Genomic DNA, 20,587 nt, shown 5'->3' with positions numbered 1-20,587 from the left:
GCTGACAGGGAGAGAGGGAAGAAGAAAATAAAAGCAGGAGGAAAAAAAACAAGGCTTCTGGGAAAACAAACACTCGTCCTGTTTCTTGGCACTCTTCTTTTAACCCTTTCACTGACTCTGGCATGTGGAAAACACGAGGTGCGATCTGTCGGAAGGTGCTTCGCTGTTGTGGGTAATTCAGCATGCTGACGTTGCATAACTGAATGTTTCCTGAGATACAGAAGGATACATGACAAACTGTCCTTTTTTCAATAGCATTTTCTTTTTTTTATTGCAAATACATATACAAAAGAGTCTTTAAAGACAGTACAAATACATGGCAAGATCACAGAGGGAAAAAAAGAGTATTGGAAACATCAGTTCTTTGATATTGAGAGAAAAGGAAATGGAGCTTGCAGAGCAGAGAGGATGCACAGCCTCTCTGCTGATGGCACGAACAAAAAAAGCCAAATAGAAAAACTGTAAAATCCTTGCAACTGAGATAACATTTTCCAGTTCTTTCAGCCATAGTTTAAAGTCCAACTCAAAGGTAATTCACAAATAACAAATAATCCGTACACATTCCGTTAGATAGTACCCCCCGACCCTCAGAAAAAGGCAAATACATACTTAAAATAGACATTTACATAAGATAAATAACCAAAAAAAGACGATTACAACGTGTACCATTTTGTCTAAGTACCCCTGGGCTGAAAATCAAAATTTAAAAAAAAGGGGGGGGGGGGAATTATATGCCGTCTACATTGCAAAGAGGACAATTCATTAGTTATAAGAATAGTATGCAAAATAATTACTTTGAAATAAAATTAAAGCTAATAAATAAATAAAGTTTTAAACTGGATTTGACCAGAGGGGAGGGGTGAAGGGAGTGTTTTGGACACCAGCATGGTGGGAGACTGCAGGGGGACACCCAAGGGGTCAAAGGTGACTTCCTGTAGCTGTCAAACACACACTGTTGGACGGTAAGTGTAATCTCAGCTGTGGCCATTGCACACACGCACGCACACACACACACTCACACACACGCATACACAAAGTTTGCGAAAATGTAAAAATCCAAGGCACAGATGGTGGAAAGGGCTGCAGTCTGCCCTGTCAAGACAGCACAGCATTGTGAAACCAAGTCTCTCCTCTCTTTCTCTGTATTGCCTAATAGCTTCTCCAATGATCATGACACATAACTTGAGAAAAAAAAAACTCAACAGCTTAAATACAAACCATACTTGCTGAATGGCACAGAAAAGCGTAAGCATCATAAAAACACAGATCCTTGTATGAAAGTGAACAGAAAACCAGATACTGCACTACCATGAGTGGTTAGCTGCTGAACTGTTTGACATATAAAGCTTTTTGTTTTATATCTACAGGTACAAATAATTACCCGGACCCTCCCCCATCCCCATGGGTTACAAACTGCCAGCGTATGAAGGGAAAAAACAAAAAGAAACATACACAGTACCTACTGAAATATCAACAATCAATAAGTCCTCACAGAGGATTTTCCTAAGTCTTCTCATCTCTCTAAAAATATATATAGTTTCTATCAAGATACAATAGCAAGGCACGACGTGAGCCAATCACAAGTCCAGCTCTCTTTTTCTTCTAATTCAAGTGTCTGACTCAGGGAGTGGCTCTGCACGAAGAGCTCTCCCTGGGATAAAGTGTATTGGAGTGAGTATGTGTTCGATGTGTGTGTGGCTGTACATGTCATTGTGTGTGTGTCTGTGTGTGTGTTGTCTCTTAGTCTGCTGGGGCGGCTCAGGGTCTGGTGAGCTGGGTGTAAACCGGAGCCTGCTCCCAGTGCTGCGGGCTGCTCTGAGGGATGGACGGCACCCCCGTGTTGTCGGCTATGGGCGTGTACATGGGCCTCTGGCTGGGGCTGCTCATGTAGCTGAAAGTCGAGTACAGCCCCGAGCCCTGCCCCGCCCCCGCGTGGCTGTAGTAGGAGGCAGCGGCAGTGCTGCCCCCCTGGTGGTCGGAGTAGTCGTACTGCTGCGCCCTGGAGATGGCCGGGTAGGAGGAGGAGGGGCTGTAGTGCTGCAGGTTGAAGGGGCTGTAGGCGATGTGCTGCGGGGAGCCCTGCTGCTCGCTGTAGTGGCTCGGGCTCAGCTGCTCCGTCTTGATCTGGGTCCTGTGCTGGGCCTGAGCCGCCTCTGAGCTGCCGCCGCTCCCCAGGGTGGTCAGGGTGTGCTGCTGTCCCTGCTGGCTTTGGCTTTTAGCCATCCACGCTGCAACGCCTCCTGCCTGCGGGCTGACAGGGGCGCCGCTGCTGATGCTGTAGGTGCCGGTGTAGCTGACTGGGGTGGTGTTGCCAGGGCCGCTGGCAGAGCCGGGGTGGCCGTTAGGTGGGAGGTACTGGTCGAACTCGTTGACGTCAAAGGTCTCAATGTGGGAGATGACGTCGCTGCTCAGCTCCCCGATGTCCACATCGCGGAAGTCGATGTTGAGCTGACGCCCGCCAGGGCCATCAGGCAGGGAGCGGAGCCCACCTTCACGCTTAAGGTCCATCTTGCCTGAGCTGACATCAGTTTTTGGGGTGGTGGGAGGGGTAGGGGGGCCCTGGGAGCCTGGAAGGTAAAAAAGACATAAAGAAACAGATCAGATTTTGCATTCCATATTCATTTAGTGTAATACTTTTTAAGAAAGCCAACAGAGCTGAGAAGAGATGTTAAAAAGATCTTCAGAGCGAACATAAGGCATTCAAACAAGCACTGAGTGAAGCAACTTCTGAGAAGACTGAAAAAAAGTGTATTTTCCTTCTGCCCACCTGAGTGCTCACCCGGAGAGTGTACCTCTCCCATGCTGGAGGCCGGGGAGTCCGCCTGCTGGAGAGCCTTGAAGATGGCGTTAGGGGAAATGTGCGTCTGCTCGCTGCCGTCCTCCGACTCGCTCTGTCCATTTTTCACCGACTTCCTCCGCCGGGGCTGGTATTTGTAGTCCGGGTGATCCTTCTTGTGCTGCACACGGAGCCGCTCAGCCTCCTCCACAAACGGCCGCTTCTCCCCTTCGTTGAGAAGTCTGTGCGTAAAAAGGACCATTAATGTAATGTTACCATTACGATTAACACGGCTTAAAATCTATTCCAATGAAAACAAACAAACAAACAAAAAAACACCTCTCTAACTATATAAATAGTTAACGTCATTCAGCTGATTTGGTTCGCAGAGGAAAAACAGTGTAAATTGACTTAAAAACGAGAAACGAGGTAAAACACATAAAAAGTGAATAAATGAAGGCTCTGTCATTGCGTTCTAAATGTGTGCGTAAAAGTGGAGCTTTCACACTCACCTCCAGAGCTTCCCCAGAGTTTTGCTGAGCTCCGCGTTGTGCAGGTGTGGGTACTGATCCGCCAGCTTCCTCCGCGCAGCCTGAGCCCACACCATGAAGGCATTCATCGGTCTCTTGACGTGAGGCTTGTTCTTAGAAGATCCGTTAACGCGCACTGGCATAGGCACGAGGGTCCAGTCGTAGCCCTTGAGCACCTGGGACACAGCGTCACGGATGCAAGCGGGAAACTTATCGTCCTCGTCCTTCTTGAAGTCTGCGTCCGCTCTGAGCAGCCCGTTCTCCGACGGCCGGGTGTTCTCGGTGTCGGAGCCCGAGCCGGACGGGCACGGAGAGCCCGCGGAGTCCTCGGACATGCTCGGGCTCGGGGCATCTGAGAGACACTTGTCTTGTTCCTCCGTCATCTTCAGGTAAGGGTCGAGTAGATTCATACGAAAAACTTTTTGGTACCAAATTACGCGTGAAACGGGGAAGTTATTTCTGGTTTCTCGCGAGAGGAGGGGTCTCTAAATGGACTTTACCGTGCCAGGATGAGTTTGATCAAAGTCTTTCAACTGAGAGTAGTGCACAGACAATTCAGCTGATTCTCCTCTGCTCCTGTGCGTAAAACCGATCTGGAGAGCGAGTGTCTTTACGCATGAGCTTTTTGCAGGCTCCGAAAGAATGAGCGTGTTTTCTGCAAGCGGGTCCGCACTTGAAAGGGCAAAAACAAGCCAGCTGGTAAAAGTTTGCTTTCAACTCTGAAGGATGAAATGGTAAAGTGCTCCTTTCTAGTCTCCAAATACAATCCCCAGAACGCGTGAATGCTTTGAACTGCAAACGGTCTGCACGGGGCTTTATAACAGCATTACCATGCCGCACAGGAAAGCCCGAACCTGATTGGGCGACAGCACGTGACGTCAAAGTAGAGGAATTTGATCCCATTCCCCCCCTCCAATAACCGCCACAGAATACACACACACACACACACACACACACACACACACACACACACACACACACACACACACACACACACACACACACACACTTTTTCTCAAACATACACACAGTGCCTACCAGCCAGCGCTGTTCTATTCAGCTGGATTTTCCTAAGAGTGATTTTCACCATTCAAATCAGATACACAGGACATTTATTTCTATATTCTAACTAAAATAATGAAGGAAACATTGAAAGACAAATGAATGTATTGTCAAAGAACATGACAAGCAAAAGATCAGCCCTGAAGAAAAAAGATAGCAGCGAAACTAATCTGAGGACTTCAGCATCCTCAACAGCTGTTGGCACTTCTTATTCCTACTTTTCCAAACACTTTCTTGTGTTTCTCAGTGTCTTTCTCCACACTGGCTCCACACCTACAGTTAAATCATCTGGTCAATAGGGGGAGACAGCAGTCTAGGAACCCAGTAAACTACCTCCCTTCCCCTGCTGGGAGCAGCAGCGGGAGCAGGAGGAGGGAGAGGAGGGAGCTCCAGCAGACTGCTGCTGTGCAACAGTTGCTGTCAAACATCAGCTTCTGATTTGTGTCGTTCATCTCATTTCCAACAACAGAGCAATAATCCTGTGAATGGTGAATTCTGTTCAATCTGCTGACTGTTCAGCTTCTTCTTACTTTTTTACCTGATGTTCCTCATAAACATGAGGACTTTTTAGGAGTTGTGTTACGCAGTATTATAACTTTATATCCATTTTGGAACTCTACAGATATCTGAAACGTAACTTTCAATACATCAGGCTAGTGGGTGTTAGTTTACCTTTTGAAAGGAAACATTATTTTCCTACGTTTCTACTCATCAGACATCAATTTGTTTAAGAACACTTGCAGAAATTTAGTGACATGATGGCAATATCAGTCGTTGAGGAAGCATTAAGATCCATTAAAAAGGTCAAAATAGCAATACAACACTGTAAAAAATACTCACCTCCAAGTGAAAGTCATGTATTTAAAATCTTAAGAAAAAGTAAAAAGTACATAGCTATTATCTGCAAAAATTAAAGTACTGACAATGCATCAGAATGAACCAGTTCAGAGTTATATTACCACATATTACAATGTCAGATTCATATTTCGGATGAATAAATGTGTAAGAATCATTTTAATATTGTATCCAGTCAACATAGAGCTCATTTAACTGCTTTGCGTACTGATGGCTGGTTTAACTTGAAGCAATTTTATATTTGAAATAGAAAGTCCTCATCAACAGTGTACCCTGAAGGCCTAACTTTAGCTTTTACAATGGAGTAGAAGCAGAAAGTTGCAAAAAACAGAAAAGTACAAGTACGTCAAAATTGTACATAATCCCAACACTGGAGTAAATGTACTGTCCACTACTGACAGCTGTATTAATGTGCATCATTTGTGGATTTATTTTCAGCTTTCAGAAATCCTCACCAAACACACACACACTCGCGCGCGCACACACACACACACACACACACACACACACACACACACACACACACACACACACTCCCTTTGTCCTCTCTCTTCAGCCAAAGCGCAGTGTGACCCTGCAGTGAGAGTAACGTGAAGTGTTCTGTGGTCACTGATGGTAACCTGCCTGCGCACGCCCCCTTTGATTGTTTATTATGCTTTGTGGAGATGTGGAAATGTAAATCTCAGTTCAGGCTAATGTGGACAACATGTGCTACCTGAAGTTGCTTTTAATAGCTCACAGATGTCAGGGGGAGCTAATTTCACTGGGCTGCTTCTTGGTCACTCTGTAGCAACATGTACGGACACCCACAGACTTTTTTTTTTTTTTTTTTGCTCTCCCTTTCTCTAACTCTGCCTCTGAATGCTGTGATGTTGCTTGTTTGCATTTACCCAGAAAGCTCAAACTCTGAATCACCCAGTAATTCTTTCTCTCCCTGACCAATTAGGCCTGTGGTTCCAAAACACTAAAGCCTAACATCAGCGACTCCTTCGCTCCCCGGCGAGTTTATTTACACGAGACATGCTTATTTAAGATACTCACTTTGAACACAAATAGAAGGGAGCAGTTTGGCTCCGCGTTAATAGCTGGTGGGACGTCGATGCAGTGGCGTGTGCGCTGCGTGCCGTTACACAAGGCCACCAAAACGCAACCGTGTTTGCTTATAAAGCTACAGAGGCGTGAACGCATTGACTCACAGAGCTGCGGCAGAGGGGTGGAAAACATGGTGTTGCTATTGACAGAGTAAATACGGCTAATGGAGGTTTGCAAAGAAGAGAATCAAGAAGAACGCGGGGGGAGAAGATGGTGAGGTGGAAGGACACGGAGGAAAATCAGACGTGTAAATGGAAGCTGAAGAAGCAGAACCACAAGAATAGGAGGATGTTGGACATAAGAAAAAAGATGACAAGTTAGAAGGACGTTTAGGTATGAAACAAACACTGAGTGAACCTTGAACATTGGCAGTGAAGCGCAGTCACCCAGCACATCTGCATACCTCAAACATACATACACACATACATGCACACACACTTTGTGACAGCGCATGTGACCTTCACGCCCACATAGCATCTTGTCAAAACTGGGGGAAAAAAAACAAATCTGAGATCAACATATGGTCGAACACACCTGAATACACTCCTCCTCCTCCTCCTCCTCCTCCTCCTCCACATGTCACACAGGCCAGTTTGACTCAAAGAATGATTCATATGACAACTGTTCGGTAATAAACACTCGGTACGCTCGGATCTCTCAAGTGAATATTTCATTTCAGGTGTGGATCGTGCAGTTTCAGTCAAACTGGGGTTTCAAATGTGGAACAGCACAGTTTGTGTGGAGATGCGTCTGAGGTTTCGGAGCTGCTGCAGGATCAAAGCGTCGTCCATTCTGCGGTGTTTCAGGTAGCCGGGGATGACCAGAGGCTGGTGGGTGCAGCCAGGCAGGCAGGCAGGGCGAGGTCTTGGGAAACTTCTCATCTTGACTTGGAGCTACAGCGTAAAAAATCTGAGCAAACACTGGGAGTCAACTGCTAAACTGTCTGCTTTTCTTTGGGAGTCCCAGCAGGCCTGCCTGACATTTCTGAGCTTCTCCCCAAAGGGAGTCACAAATCCTGGTTTAAAGGTGCAAAATTTCCCAATTTAAAACATTAGTATATTAATTTTAATTCACTTGTATTAATCTGGTGTTGTGACCATAACCCAGTGTAATATTTGTCAGTAGCATCTGTCTCAAGACACTACATTTCCCATAAATCCTGTTGTTTTCTGTCAGAAAGAGGATATATGATGCATTCGTGGAATGTCGGCAGAATGGGAAGAACAAGAAAACCTCCTGGTGATCTGGAGCGGGAGTGTGCATGCAGGGTTACCCCAGTGCAACCTTGTAGTCACACCATTAAAGTAGCCTAAATTAGTGCCTTTTGCTGTGTATTTAGAGCTCTGTATTGAGTGGAACCAGACACAAACAGGGTATAGGTTCTACATTTAAGTGAAATTACCTGAACTGATTTTATTAGCGTTCATATTGGATTTTATTTTTTGCCAGGGATGTTGGCTTTTCAGCAATTAGCAGATGGTTTGTTGATCTCCAACTCAGAATTACATCTAGGAGGCGGACGTGAACAATTTTTTTCAAAGCCAGGTGCTTGTAATGAAGGTTTAAATGATATGAGGTGATCTAGCTGCAGGTCTTTCTCGTGGTGTTTCAAGGAGTCTGGCAGGGAATGCACAGGGCTAACAAACAGCATTCAGATGGATTTGGTACATTTCTGTCTGCTAGTAGGACAATCCATTTAGCCAGGTTCCTGGTACTGGCACACCTAAATGGAATGCAGCCATTATTAATGTTACTAGTCGCACTTGAAGCTGTTTGCCATTAAAAAAAGAATACATAAAATATGCTGTATGATTTTAATCTACCTTTGGAATCCATCCAGAAATGCAAACCACAAACATTTCAAACACTGTGTCCTTAACTTGTTTTGTTGGACCCTGGTTCCAGACCTGTGAGACAAAGCCCACATCTCTCTATCTGGCAGTTCAAATAGGTCTGGAGCTTATTTGCTGTGTTTCCACAACATGTTTTGTTGCATATTTTGAAGAATCACATTGCAAAGGTTTCACAAAATTTTCAGCGTGCTTGAGGTGGTTTTGCCTTTTTCAATAAGACTTAATGTGCTTAATGGGAGATGGAAACATCTTTTTCCAGTAATTTCTGACATAGCAAACATTTAACTCACATGACTGATCAGAAGTACCTTCCTCATATTAATACATGAGATAAACAGAAATATCATATTTCCATTGTGTTTTCTGCATTTTGTTCATCATTTGAGGTTTGATTTGTGCGACTTCCAGTCTGTAATCTAGCTGTGCCCTCCTCTTCTGCAGTGATATAATGGTTTTCTGACTGGAGAATTGACAACACACCCTGTTTATCTCAATGAATCAAACTCCTAATGATCGCATTAAGGGTAGCGGGTGGACACAAGCTTTCATTCACATTTTCTTTTGCTGATTTTTGCTGAAATTCATTTAAAATTTGCAATATAATTGAAGAAGAAATGTACTTTATTTATCACACACATGGTTAGTTGCACACTACAAGCACACACGCCATGCTTCCGTGAAATTATTTTCTCCTCCTTTAACCCATCCTTGGTCCGTCCTTCCTCCGTGGCAGACCAGGAGCGGTGGGCTGCCAGCCGACAGCGGCGCACGGGGACCCAAGTCTTTTCATCACCATTGGTCAGGTGGTGATCTTCTTGCATGTTTTTTTAGTGCGGGTTATTTAAGGAGGGGTGAACCCTGGGTGAACACGGGGAGAACATGCAAACTCCACACAGAAAGGCCCCTTTTTCCTCGAGCAGGCACCAAAGGCATGGTGGAGGACATGCCACCAGCGCCCACAGCGGGATTCAAACCGGGACCTTCTAGCTGTGAGGCGACAGTGTTACCAGTTGTGCCAGCATGCCACCCAAATTGGCCTGAACCCAGCCATTGAAACAACCATTTGGGATGTCATATTCATGCCTACATTGATGAAAAGAGAGGAAAACTGCCTTAAAAATGCCGACAAACATGGATGAGATTGAAGTCGACTTCCAGAAATACCAACTCTTGCATTGGTACGTTTCTACGATTGTCCTTGAAAGCATCAAGCCGAAGTCTCCCTGGCAACTACCAGGACGGTTTTCCTGATGACCGAAACTGACTTCAACCTTCGGGTTACTTTAACCCTGAGCCTACCTGGTTCGGGAGGTCATCGGTTCTGTAAATGGTCTGAGGGAGAGCAGGAGAGGATCACAGGTATTCAAATACCAAAGCAAGAATCTGAAGGAAGCATCTCATTTCTAGGTGCTTGTAGCCGTCAGATAGGTGTGACGTGCCATCCTTAGAGGGTTCGGGGTGATTAATAACTGCCGCGAGCCAGTGTGTGTCTGCTCCGCTCTGATCTGAGCGTCTGGGCACAGGGTGTCTGTTGACTGAACGTCATTCTGCTCCTCATGCTGTTTAAACAACACTTAGAAAAGACCCAGGCAACTCCCGGGGAGGATTCATCTGTCTGCCATCCATCACTGACCCAACTCCTGCTGCCAGGCTCTCCCTCCCCGTCTCTGTTTCTGCCTCAATCCAAGATTCAACGTTTCTGTTTTCCTCTCTTTTTCCCCCCTTTCAAATGACATTAGCTAAGCAAAAACCTGAGCTGAAAATCATCCTAGATAATCCCATCCAAAAGTTAGCGAGTCAACACTCCCCTCCAGACTAAATCCTGCAGAAAACAGACCCGATCACTTCATGCCCCGGACACATTTCCCAGCAACCTGAGTTGTTGCTGATTAAAATATGTGCATTAGCTGATCATACCACATTGTATGAGAGGTTGGAAAAGCGAGAGGAAACCCAATCCACTCGGGCTGAGTCGAAAAAGCCGCAGAGGAGTACCATTTCCCTTCGGAGATATGGCTTGTGCAAACAGCCCTTGCTTTAACAATAACAATGGTCTCACCCAGCCAGGCCAAGCTAACTAATGACAGATCCACACCTTAATGCTGAGCAGTTGTTTGGGTTTAGGCAAAGGAGGCCGTGTGTGTGGTGTGTGTGTGTGTGTGTGTGAGGGGTGGTTTTTGGGGGGAAAGAATGGCAGTTGTCAGCGGGTGGCTCGTGCCACTGGAAAACTCCCTCCTTCTTTCCTTCCTTCCCTGGACAGAGAGCAGCACCCACGATTCGGGCGGAGATTGTGGGAGAAAAGCTCTGACGCAGCGAAACGCTACTCTGAGCGACGGAGGACATCCAACTATAACGCAGCACATTTTTACAGCTTATTGAATTGTGCTGGAGGCAGGATGGAGTGGTGAAGGGAGGGCAGGCGTCTTGAATTATTCCTCAGCGTGTTTTCGGTCCTCTCTCTTTTGTAACAGTTACAGCTTGTCTCTCAGCCAGCAGTGCCCCATTTCCTTTGTGGGCCCCTCTCTGTCTTTACACTTGTGGTATGGTAATTGGTACCTTGCAGGGTGCAATGATTTGATGTGCTTATTAGGGTTATTTGGTGTCAGGTGGAGGCAAATCTAATCTTAGCTGCATGTGCACTGTAAGCTCACAAGTAAACTCTGGGCATCTCTTTCCAGCCAGCGAAGTGCCTCATTAACATGTTAAGTGTACTGAAGACAGTGTACCATAAAAACATCCTTAGTTCGCATTTTCTGATGTATCAGATGAAGGATATTTTCCACGTATGCAAGTCTGAGCTAATTTAATTTATTAAATCTTTGTCACGGAGCAGACCTGAACCAGACAGCTGCACCACAGCATTAAAAAAAACACAATATTCATCTTAACTCCATGTTCACTTATCTAGCTTTCAGTCATATCTCACAGTGCTCAGATCGATACAAGGACCACACTTATAAGCACAGTAGCATTCCAATATTATTCACAGTATTCAGAATTTGATGCGGGTCACATATTTTCCGAATTAGGGCCTCTTCTGAATAGAGCATTTTCCAATTAAGATGGGGATATGCTGCTCTTTTCAGGTTTTAGACCATAGTTTTATATACAGTGCGTTAAGAATATGCATCCCTACCACAGTTTGCAACACATGGCCTCTTTACGTCAGCTCTGTGCATTGCCTTGCCAATTGTCTGCCATGTCTTCACTGTGAAAGAATTGGATATCAGAGGGTTTTTGGATGTGTGCAAAAATTGCAAAGCTGACCTTTTCAAGGAGGTGGTTGAACAAAGGAAAATGGGAGGCTGTCTTCATTAATCGTTAAGAGTATGCACGGCTGCATGAACGCAGAATATTTGTGGAATAGTCATTAGATATGTAAACAGCTTAATGGGAATGGTCTTTTCTGGAATATTCTGTGCATGTAATCGTAGTAAGTGCAGACCTAAAATTGAGACTTTGAATCTTATGTTCAACAACAAGGGTGCACACTCATAGGTTTGCTGAATGATGGCTAAGTTCCATTCGGCTGCTTCAGGTTCAGGGTTCTGGTATTGTGCATGCTGGCTCTCACATACTGTCACGCTGCCATGGCTTAATGGACACACTTGCATTGATCACAGCTGTTGGTACTTGTGTGTAAGTCAAAATGTTACGCCAGCAGCAGAAATACAGAACCTGCAGGAGTCCTGACGGCTTCCATGATGGCCAACCACAACAAGCTCATCTCATTCCCTTCAGAAGCAGGAGACAGATGAAATGGATCTGGAGGAGAGAGGCAGATAAGAAAAACTCACGCAAAGTATTACAGAAAGAAGCAAATGTGTAACACTAGAAATAAATTTAGACTTCTTTTAAAATGTCATTTTCTGTTTTCTGTGCAGCACTGTATCCATATATTGTTTCATGTTTTATTTAGTTATCTGTAATGTGCAAATCTGCAGCAGCTTTGTGCAGATGCCATGAAGAAGTGCTGTTAACAGACCAGGAAAATAGCTTTTAATAATATTGCCTAATCAAAAATAATGTGACTTGAAACAGGTTCTTCACACTGATTCTTCCAGTTTTCCTGATTCTACAGAAAATCTGTGTCAGTCACCCTGCTCTCCCTCTCTCTCTCTCTCTCTCTCTCTCTCTCTCTCTCTCTCTCTCTCTCTCTCTCTCTCTCTCTCTCTCTCTCTCTCTCTCTCTCTCTCTCTCTCTCTCTCTCTCTCTCTCTCTCACACACACACACACACACACACACACACACACACACACACACACACACACACACACACACAGATCTACTTAATGAAACAGTGATGATGTCTGGCTGCTTTGGCTGGCTCACTTCAGCTGCGTCCCTCCGCTGAAACCTCCATCCTGCTTTAACCACAGCCATCCGGATTAAAAGACCACTTTTAAAGGAAGGAAGACTTAGAAACATTTAATGGCATAAATAGTTACCGCCAATTTTGCTAAACAGAAAAGCCATTTGTTAAACAGTGGTAAGAATTAAACTGTGCAGTCTCCCTTCCGGCATTAACCCTGCATTTGTTCTGCAAAGGAATTTTTGATTATTCTCCAATCAAATGACATGTGTAGGTATTATGTCACACATGTTTCTCTACCAGCTAGTTAGCTGTTATTTTTCATCAGAACAGCACTTTTATTACATTCACACCCCTATTTGTGCTTTAGGGGACGTACATCAAATGACACAACACGGCTAGCATTTAGCATATTGATGCTACAGCTTAGTTCAGCATGTCCAGTCGAGGCTGATGGGAGCATTAGTTTAGCAGGTATTGAGTCTTAAACTAAAATAGAGGACAAATTGATGTGGTGAAAGTAAGCAAAGCCGTTTGGTTCATCCTCTGGGGGCCATGGATGTCTGTATAAAATTTCCTGGCAATCCATCTGATAGATCTTTCACACTGGACCACAGTAGTGGATCAACCGTCTGACCTGCACCGAGTCAGCCCGGCCTTTATCTTTCAGCACTTAAAATACATGTTCATGTGAGTCCAATATAAATCCAGTGTCAGGAATCAAGTGACATTCATTTCTTGACACCTTTGCATTAATATTCCTACTTTTGTCTTGTTTCATAATATTGATACTCTAGAAAATGTACTTAAGCAAGAACAGCTACTTTAAGAAGCAGTATTTCTGTCACCCCAGTCCTTTCCCCCAGTCGACTCAGTTCATATAATACATCTCAGGGTTTTTTCAAGGTCTTTTTCAGGCTTTCCTATAGTTGTTTGTTAAGCTATCTGATATTCACTTAAATAAACCTCGTCTCTCCTCATATGTCAGCATGTGGGGAGACACAGGGAAGCGAGCTGGGCCAGAGAGTGTAAGATATAGTACAGTACTGTGACTTTCCAGCCTTCAGTGTAGAGTAGTGAGAGGAGCTGGGACGCTGAAGGAAGCTGACTGTACCCATTGAAGTCCTGTGGAACCCTGACATGTCCGGCTCCAGGCTTTCATAACTCAGACTGCATGTCGAGAGCGCGTGCCGAGCCAGGCAGCATCCGCTCTCTGTCTTGTAACCCAGACCCAGTAACCTTGTGCAGATCAGAGGGGTGTGGTGTCTCCCCACTCTACAGTATGTGTACTCCTCCATAATAAGTGGCACCATACAATCACAGTTCTAGAGCCTTTTATTTTCATTCATGCCAGCTACATGAGAACTGCATTAACATAGGTCTGCTGCAACCGTCTTGCCCACTTAATGTATTTTGGGAAATTGAGTGTTACAGAAGTGAGTTTGCATTTCTGAGAAGCATGCTTTGTGTGGTTTCCAGATGTCCAGTGCTCTTTCTCTGGATTGTTCGGGGTTTTGCCGGAGAAAACTCAGCAGAAAAACTTCCATTTTTATCTCCATCATGAGCAGCTAGCTTTGACTCTCCTCTGTAAGCACTGGCTTTTCTTCAAAATGCCTCATCAGTGGACCATACTGTATGGACTGAAGTAATATATCAGTGCTGGAATAATGACTGTTTTGCCCGTGGGCCTGAGAACAAACTTTAAATTTGTCTTGACATGTTGATTGGTGGCTGCACGGTGGCGCAGCAGGTAGTGCGGGTGCCTCACAGCAAGAAGGTTGCCGGTTCGATCCCTGGGTCAGGCGGGGCCTTTCTGTGTGAAGTTTGCATGTTCTTCCCGTGCATGCATGGGTTCTCTCCGGGTACTCCGGCTTCCTCCCACAGACCAAAAACATGCTCATTAGGTTAATTGATGACTCTAAATTGTCCGTAGGTGTGAGTGTGAGCGTGAATGTTTGTTTGTCCTTGCATGTGGCCCTGCAATCGGCTGGCGACCGGTTCAGGGTGTACCCCGCCTCTCGCCCATTGTAGCTGGGATAGGCTCCAGCCCCCCGCAACCCCGAAAGGGATAAGCGGTATAGATAATGGATGGATGGATGGATGTTGATTGGTTGCTCCATCATTTATTTTTACAGCTCGAAATTGTTTCTTTTTCCAAAATCGAGAACAGGATGAATTCAGGTTGAAGCATTTTGGAGTTGCTCAACACACCTTTAACCCTGTGCAAACAGTGGTCATTTTCAAAGCCACACTTGGCAAATTGCATGACACATCTGTAGAAACCTCCCCCTCTGTTACAAATGCTGAATATCATAATGCGCATTTAAAAAGCTCGTTTCTTTCAGCACTTTTCTCTGCCATCCATAAATGTTCAAATTCTTGGCAGTCAAGACGAGAACATGAACGCATGACTCATTTGTTCAGCTGATGTTGTTAATATTTGATTTGTCCTCGTGACAAAAGATGGGAAGAGTTAACTTTTGCCACAAATCTTCATCAGCGCTCATCACATACTGTATTTTCCCATTTAAACCAATAAACATGTGGTGTGCTGGCAACCGCACACTAAACAATGTCAGTGCAGCATTACGTCATTTGTGAGTGTGCGTTTGAATAAGAACCCTGCAGAATTAGACCTGCTTTTGTGCATTGTGTGTGAGCCGTTGTGGATGTGGTGGCTGTGCTGATGTAAAGCAAGCCAGCTGTGGTATCGTGTCTGATCCTGATTCGCCACATCTGGTCTCATCACCTCAGGAGCTTTCACGTTGTCAAAGTCTTCCTGCAGTGTCCTGATCGTTTGATTCCAAACTAAGCTTCTCTGAGCAGAGTTTATCTCTCAAAGCTCTGTGTGATTGTCTGCATGAGTCACAGCCCCGCTCTAAATAAGATTCAGATTGGAGCCAACAAATCCATTGTCAGGAATCACTTGTTACCTCGACTGTACCTTTTAAACCGACAATTGACTTGTGAGGTTTGATTTGAATTTCTCTAATTGTTTGTGAGGTCATAGCTGGTGTGCCTTTATAGGGGTATTACATTGTAAATTTTATCATTTACCATAAGAAACTGCAACTCCCGACATCTGTTTTTTAGTCATTTAAAGCAGCAGTGAAACCTAGGTAATGTTTTTCCAACAGCCATGTCGCCACTTCAATTGCTGTTCTCTTAGATGGTGAAAATGTCTGCACTTGAATTAGCTCTGAATAATATAATCCACCAAATGGTTTGTTATACAACACTTGAACATATAATAAGTCATTTTGCATTGTGCTGATGGAGAAATGAGATCGGTAGTCACTCCAACGCTGACTCAAAATGTCCACTTCATAACCCTCCACCAACACGGCAGCACCTTCCAGTCTGTTTAAGCTCAATAATAGCTCCACGCTGGATTTCTTCCTACTGTTTGGACAGCGCCAGTTTTCTGTGCCCATGCAGGTCATACCTCTTTCTTCACAATGCCACGGTACCACTCTCCCCTCTCGAACCTGTCTCGTGTCTGCGCCGCCTCACCATGCTAGTGTTACATGTGGCGCTAGGAAATTGCCCGGGCTGATTTCCTGCCATCTAAATGCCTTAGCGTAGCCTTCACGGAGCGGAGGAAAGGAACAGGACGTGGGAGGGGTGGCGAGGTGCAGTGAGAGGTCATCCTTTTATCAGCTGAATGGTTTTATCTGAGAGGACTTTGAGTGGAATTCGCTCACTGTGAAGCAGTCCCTCACACTGGGCAAGTCAGTGTGAGTGACAGCTTCTTGTTGCTAAAGAAAATGTCAGGAGGGATGATGAGTTCCACAGTTATCCTGACAACAGGCGAAATTAGTCTCGCTAAATGAGTTGGCTGTGAATGTGCTGTATCTGAGATTCTAAAAGAAGCTAAATCCAAGTCTTCAAATATATAACCTTTGCATTGATTGAAAATATAGTAATAGTTTTCATGAACACAAATTAACCTGTTGGAAGAGTTTTCCTGTCATGTTTCTAACACATGCTGAGTCTGACTCGAGCCCCCTGTGATCCTGAACAGCTAACTAAGACCAACAGTTGCTTCAACTTAAATTAAAGCAGCATTGACAGGTTTTCACTGAGTGGCAGAACTCAACAGCCAGATGAACAGCACATACATTTGACACATTATGGTCTTTATTATGACTAAACATGATGTCGCCATCATCAACTGTCGCCATTCCCCTATCATTACACGACAATAGCATTGATTTGGAGTGTATCTTAACCTGGTGAATGAATAAAGCACATTCACTTCTTTTATCTCTAGTTTGGTCTCCACACTTGGGAAATAAATCTCGGTCTGGGTTTGGGTACTAGATGCCTGATCGTAGATAACTTTGGTTGTAGGCTGGTAGCGCACAGATGTTGCATAATTTCTTTTTGCTTGTTAATCATAGCTCTGATAAACCAGCTGCTGTTTTTACTTCTACTTGAGTAGCAACTTTAAAAGTATCACTTTGGAATGTGTTAATGTTAAACCATGGAGCGTTACCATTAGCTCCGATCATTCTGAATAGTTTGAACAGAGTGGTGGTGGTGTGTGCGTCAATGTTTTGCACGTCAACAGAACATCATAGCATAATCATAATGAACATCATAAGGAGAATTTGGAGTGCTGCTCTGGATTTAGGATTTTGTGTGTGTGTGTGTGTGTGTGTGTGTGTGTGTGTGTGTGTGTGTGTGTGTGTGTGTGTGTGTGTGTGTGTGTGTGTGTTGTTTAATTCCTCGCCTCAACAGCAAATCTCTCCAGGAAATGTCTTTTTGAGTATCATGTCTGTAATGACAGGAAGGTCTGGATATTGTTACATCTCAGAAATGACTTGCTCCTCATTATGACAAGTCACTGTGACAGTTTTGAAACCACAGAAGAAGTAGTTCTATCAGCTAATAAGAGAATAAGTAGCACATGATGTGCCAAGCAAAGAAGCAAATCTGAGAAATTTCGCTTTTTCAGCCTCCTTTGACAGAATCGTGCAACTCCTCAGACCTAAAAACACAAGGAGATAATGAAAAGCATCCAGCTTTCTCTGGACTGAGCTTGCTGGTGCTTAAGGGACAGTTTTACATTTCACTGTTCAGTTTCGAGCCGACATTTCCTGTGTGCCAAACAGATTTGGAGCCAGTGACCATACCCATAATTTAGGCGAATAGGGTGAATCCACAGGGTCTCAATTATACAGGATGGCACACTCTTTTCTTAAGCTGCCTCAATTTGTGATTTAGGCGGAAAAGATGGATGTATTTTTACATCAAACCCTGGCCAAGTGCAGCTTTAAAGCCTAGTCTGTAAAACTCAGGAACCATACTAAGCTCTGGTTTGCTCAGTCCTCTTGAACTCCGAGCCATGAGCTGAGCTGCTCATCGCACCACTGAGGCTCGTAATTAAAAATCTCCAGTTACTTCCTCCTTACCTCTGCTGACCCCGGCCTCGTGGCTCAGCTGTACCCAGGGCTAGTGAGCCGCCTCTGGGGAGCCACGGGAGGAACTTGGCCTGGGCGCTGGATGGAGACCGGACGGCGTTGGGAAGTAATGGGGATGTTGACTCAGGGGTGACTAGGGTGGGCGGACGTAACCGCTGAAGAAGAGCGTGCCAGGTAAACACTGTGCAATCCTGATGCCAGATTAGTCTTGCTTATGATGCCAGTGTGTAGGCAGCTATGCTGTCTTATATGGCTTTCTGTCTCTGGGGGGAAAATTGTGGAGATGAATATGATTGAATAGGCAGAGAGACACAAAGACAAAGGGGAGCAGACGGAATGAGAAGACGGCCGAGCGAAAGAGACAGGAACACGCTGCAAGCGATCATGTTTCTGTCTCTGGGGTTGTTATTAAAGCGGCATCTAACACCCAGGAATGCAGGAATGACCGCTGACGTCTTTCTCATCAGGTAGAGAGGAGACGGGGTGGAGAAAGTGTCGGCTTGTTACAGGAAGGAACTGATACTGCAGGGCCATCTGAGGATTCAAATATTGCCACTCAGGGGAACGACAGGAAGACAGAGGTATCACCTCTGTCAAGAATGAAGCCGAACAACAGCCAGAGAGCGACAAAGAAAAAGAAAAACGTCTTTGAATTAAACCGCGATTGAATAACACCTAAATCCTTCACGGCGAATGAGCCAAGGCTAAAGGTAACACTGGCCCCCTGTCACTGGGACCCCCCTCCTGGAGCAGCAGCCCACTGTGGTGAGTGAGCGGTGGAGTAGCAGAGGGCCATATGTACAGTAAGCACTCTGTCTATCTCATAGGGTCATTCAGCCGTGTGGTTTGGCAGGTCGAGCTGCGATGTAGGTGGCTGCGAGTGAAGATATGGAGACCTATGTGTGCTGAGCTTAAGTATTCAATTTACCTCTGCCATTAGGACACATTACACATTGAGTCTGTGTGTGGAGAGGGCAAAAGTGTTGGCTTATTGCAGCTAATCCCTCACCTTTAGCCTGCACCTGGCATTGTGCAGCGCCTTGTGTTAGTCATGCAACTCAAATTTAAGATTCTAAGAAGGAAGTCCAGGCCTAAGCTTCTGCAAACAGTGCAGAAAAGCGCCCGCTATCAGCTGACTGGGAGAGCCGCGAGGAGGAGCGTCTGTTTCAGCGATGGCGCTACTGCTCACAAATATACCTACACAGAGGTCCTCCCAAGCGTCGGCCAGACATATATCAGTACTGTTTCATATCAAAGACCTTTATTTTGGCAATCACTGATGTTTGCTTGGAATTAGCACGTTTTAAAAAACTCATTTGGTTCTGTACATAGTGTTAATGCACAGGAAAAACACAAGCTAAAACCTTTTGACGTCTGTCTGGGTAATATGGGCTTATAGGAAGCTTAGACAACTTCCCATAAGACAACATAGAGCCATGCAGGGTTTCGGAGCACAAATGCCCTTTGTGGGAAACACAGAGCGGGCTCTCTTGAAGTCCTGAAGAGGAGAAAATGATCCCCCTGAAAAAAAGGTCAAGTTGTAGCTATTGTAAAAGTACCACTTTCTACTGTAGCTTGCTGATTATATGTCTGCAAGAGGATTGATATTTTTGTTAAGTTTTCTCCATTTGCAACTGCCAGAGGGGAATCGTAGTCATTGGGCCTGTTTATCAAACTGCTACAAGTTAAAATTTGGACTTGAGTGACAGATGAAAATACAAATCCTCCACTTTAACTGTACCCACCAGTAATGTTAAAATTAAAAGCTTTTTATCAAATTTCTTCAGAGCTAAAAATTCTCGTATTTTCTAGAGCTCTAGCGTTTGATGAAAGTAGATCCTTGATGCCTGCCACATGGAGACAGAGGTGAACACAACTCCAGTCATGAATCCTTCAAATGAGGCAGTTTTAGCCTCCAATTTGCATTTGATTTGAACATCTGATACAATGGTACAAAACATTTTCAAATGTGTTGAGGGAGCTAACGACAAGAGAAAAACAGATTTTTGTTGCCAGTCGCTTCTCATGCATCATTATGGTGCCTCTTATCGGTTTTCTCTGATAAGCAGAACGTATTTCCTGCTCTAGCTTGAAATTCGTTTTGTTCCTGTTTCAGTCGATTTGCTATTGCATCATCCATACTTGCATAATATAAATATATTTGGTTGTTGTTAACTGACATGCGCATAAGCACATAAAATGCACTAACAAAGATGACATGCTCTTGCAGAAGACAAATTTAATAATTCTTTAAAAGAGTACACATCATGGTGGATATGAGATAAATCCTTGTCTCTGATAGGCTATTCCTGCTCGGAGCAAACATGATTAATCATGTGTTCATCTGAGACGCTCTTGAACATTACTCCTACACTTCACTTTATGCAGCACATTTTTTGGCTCATTAGATCATTTTTAATGTGCAAAGTTTGATCAATGCAGGCCCTGGATGAGATACAGCTGTGCCCCAGTGTACTCCACTGAAACAACGCTATTACTGTAGCGTTGTTAAAGAATGAAAGTATGAGGTGAGGCCTGCACTGTGGCTGCTACTGTAACCATCTGAATTTGCAAGCTTTTTTTTTTTTGACATAAAGGTATTTTTCTATTTATTTCCAGTGTTTACCCTTTTCCCTTCTGAAAATAAAGTATGAAACCTATTAACCCGGCGGTTAAGTAG

At 44.6% G+C, this 20,587-nt stretch overlaps 1 protein-coding gene across 1 annotated transcript; it reads right to left on the bottom strand.

The window, feature by feature from the left end:
• Nucleotides 1–249: 249 nt before the first annotated feature.
• Nucleotides 250–4,095, bottom strand: LOC139349460 (transcription factor Sox-9-A-like). The gene is made up of 3 exons (XM_070990272.1): nucleotides 3,289–4,095; nucleotides 2,768–3,018; nucleotides 250–2,567 (listed from the first exon to the last, which is right to left on the bottom strand). Exons 1-3 carry the CDS (start codon nucleotides 3,714–3,716, stop codon nucleotides 1,759–1,761), a joined length of 1,488 nt encoding a protein of 495 aa, XP_070846373.1. The 5' UTR covers nucleotides 3,717–4,095; the 3' UTR covers nucleotides 250–1,758.
• Between the last annotated feature and the right edge of the window lie 16,492 nt (nucleotides 4,096–20,587).

The sequence above is a fragment of the Chaetodon trifascialis genome, chromosome 21 (assembly GCF_039877785.1).
Source record: "Chaetodon trifascialis isolate fChaTrf1 chromosome 21, fChaTrf1.hap1, whole genome shotgun sequence".
Classification (NCBI taxonomy): Eukaryota; Metazoa; Chordata; class Actinopteri; order Chaetodontiformes; family Chaetodontidae; genus Chaetodon; species Chaetodon trifascialis.
The sequence above is the reverse complement of the archived record's forward strand: the minus strand, read 5'-3'. Positions and strand labels throughout refer to the sequence as shown.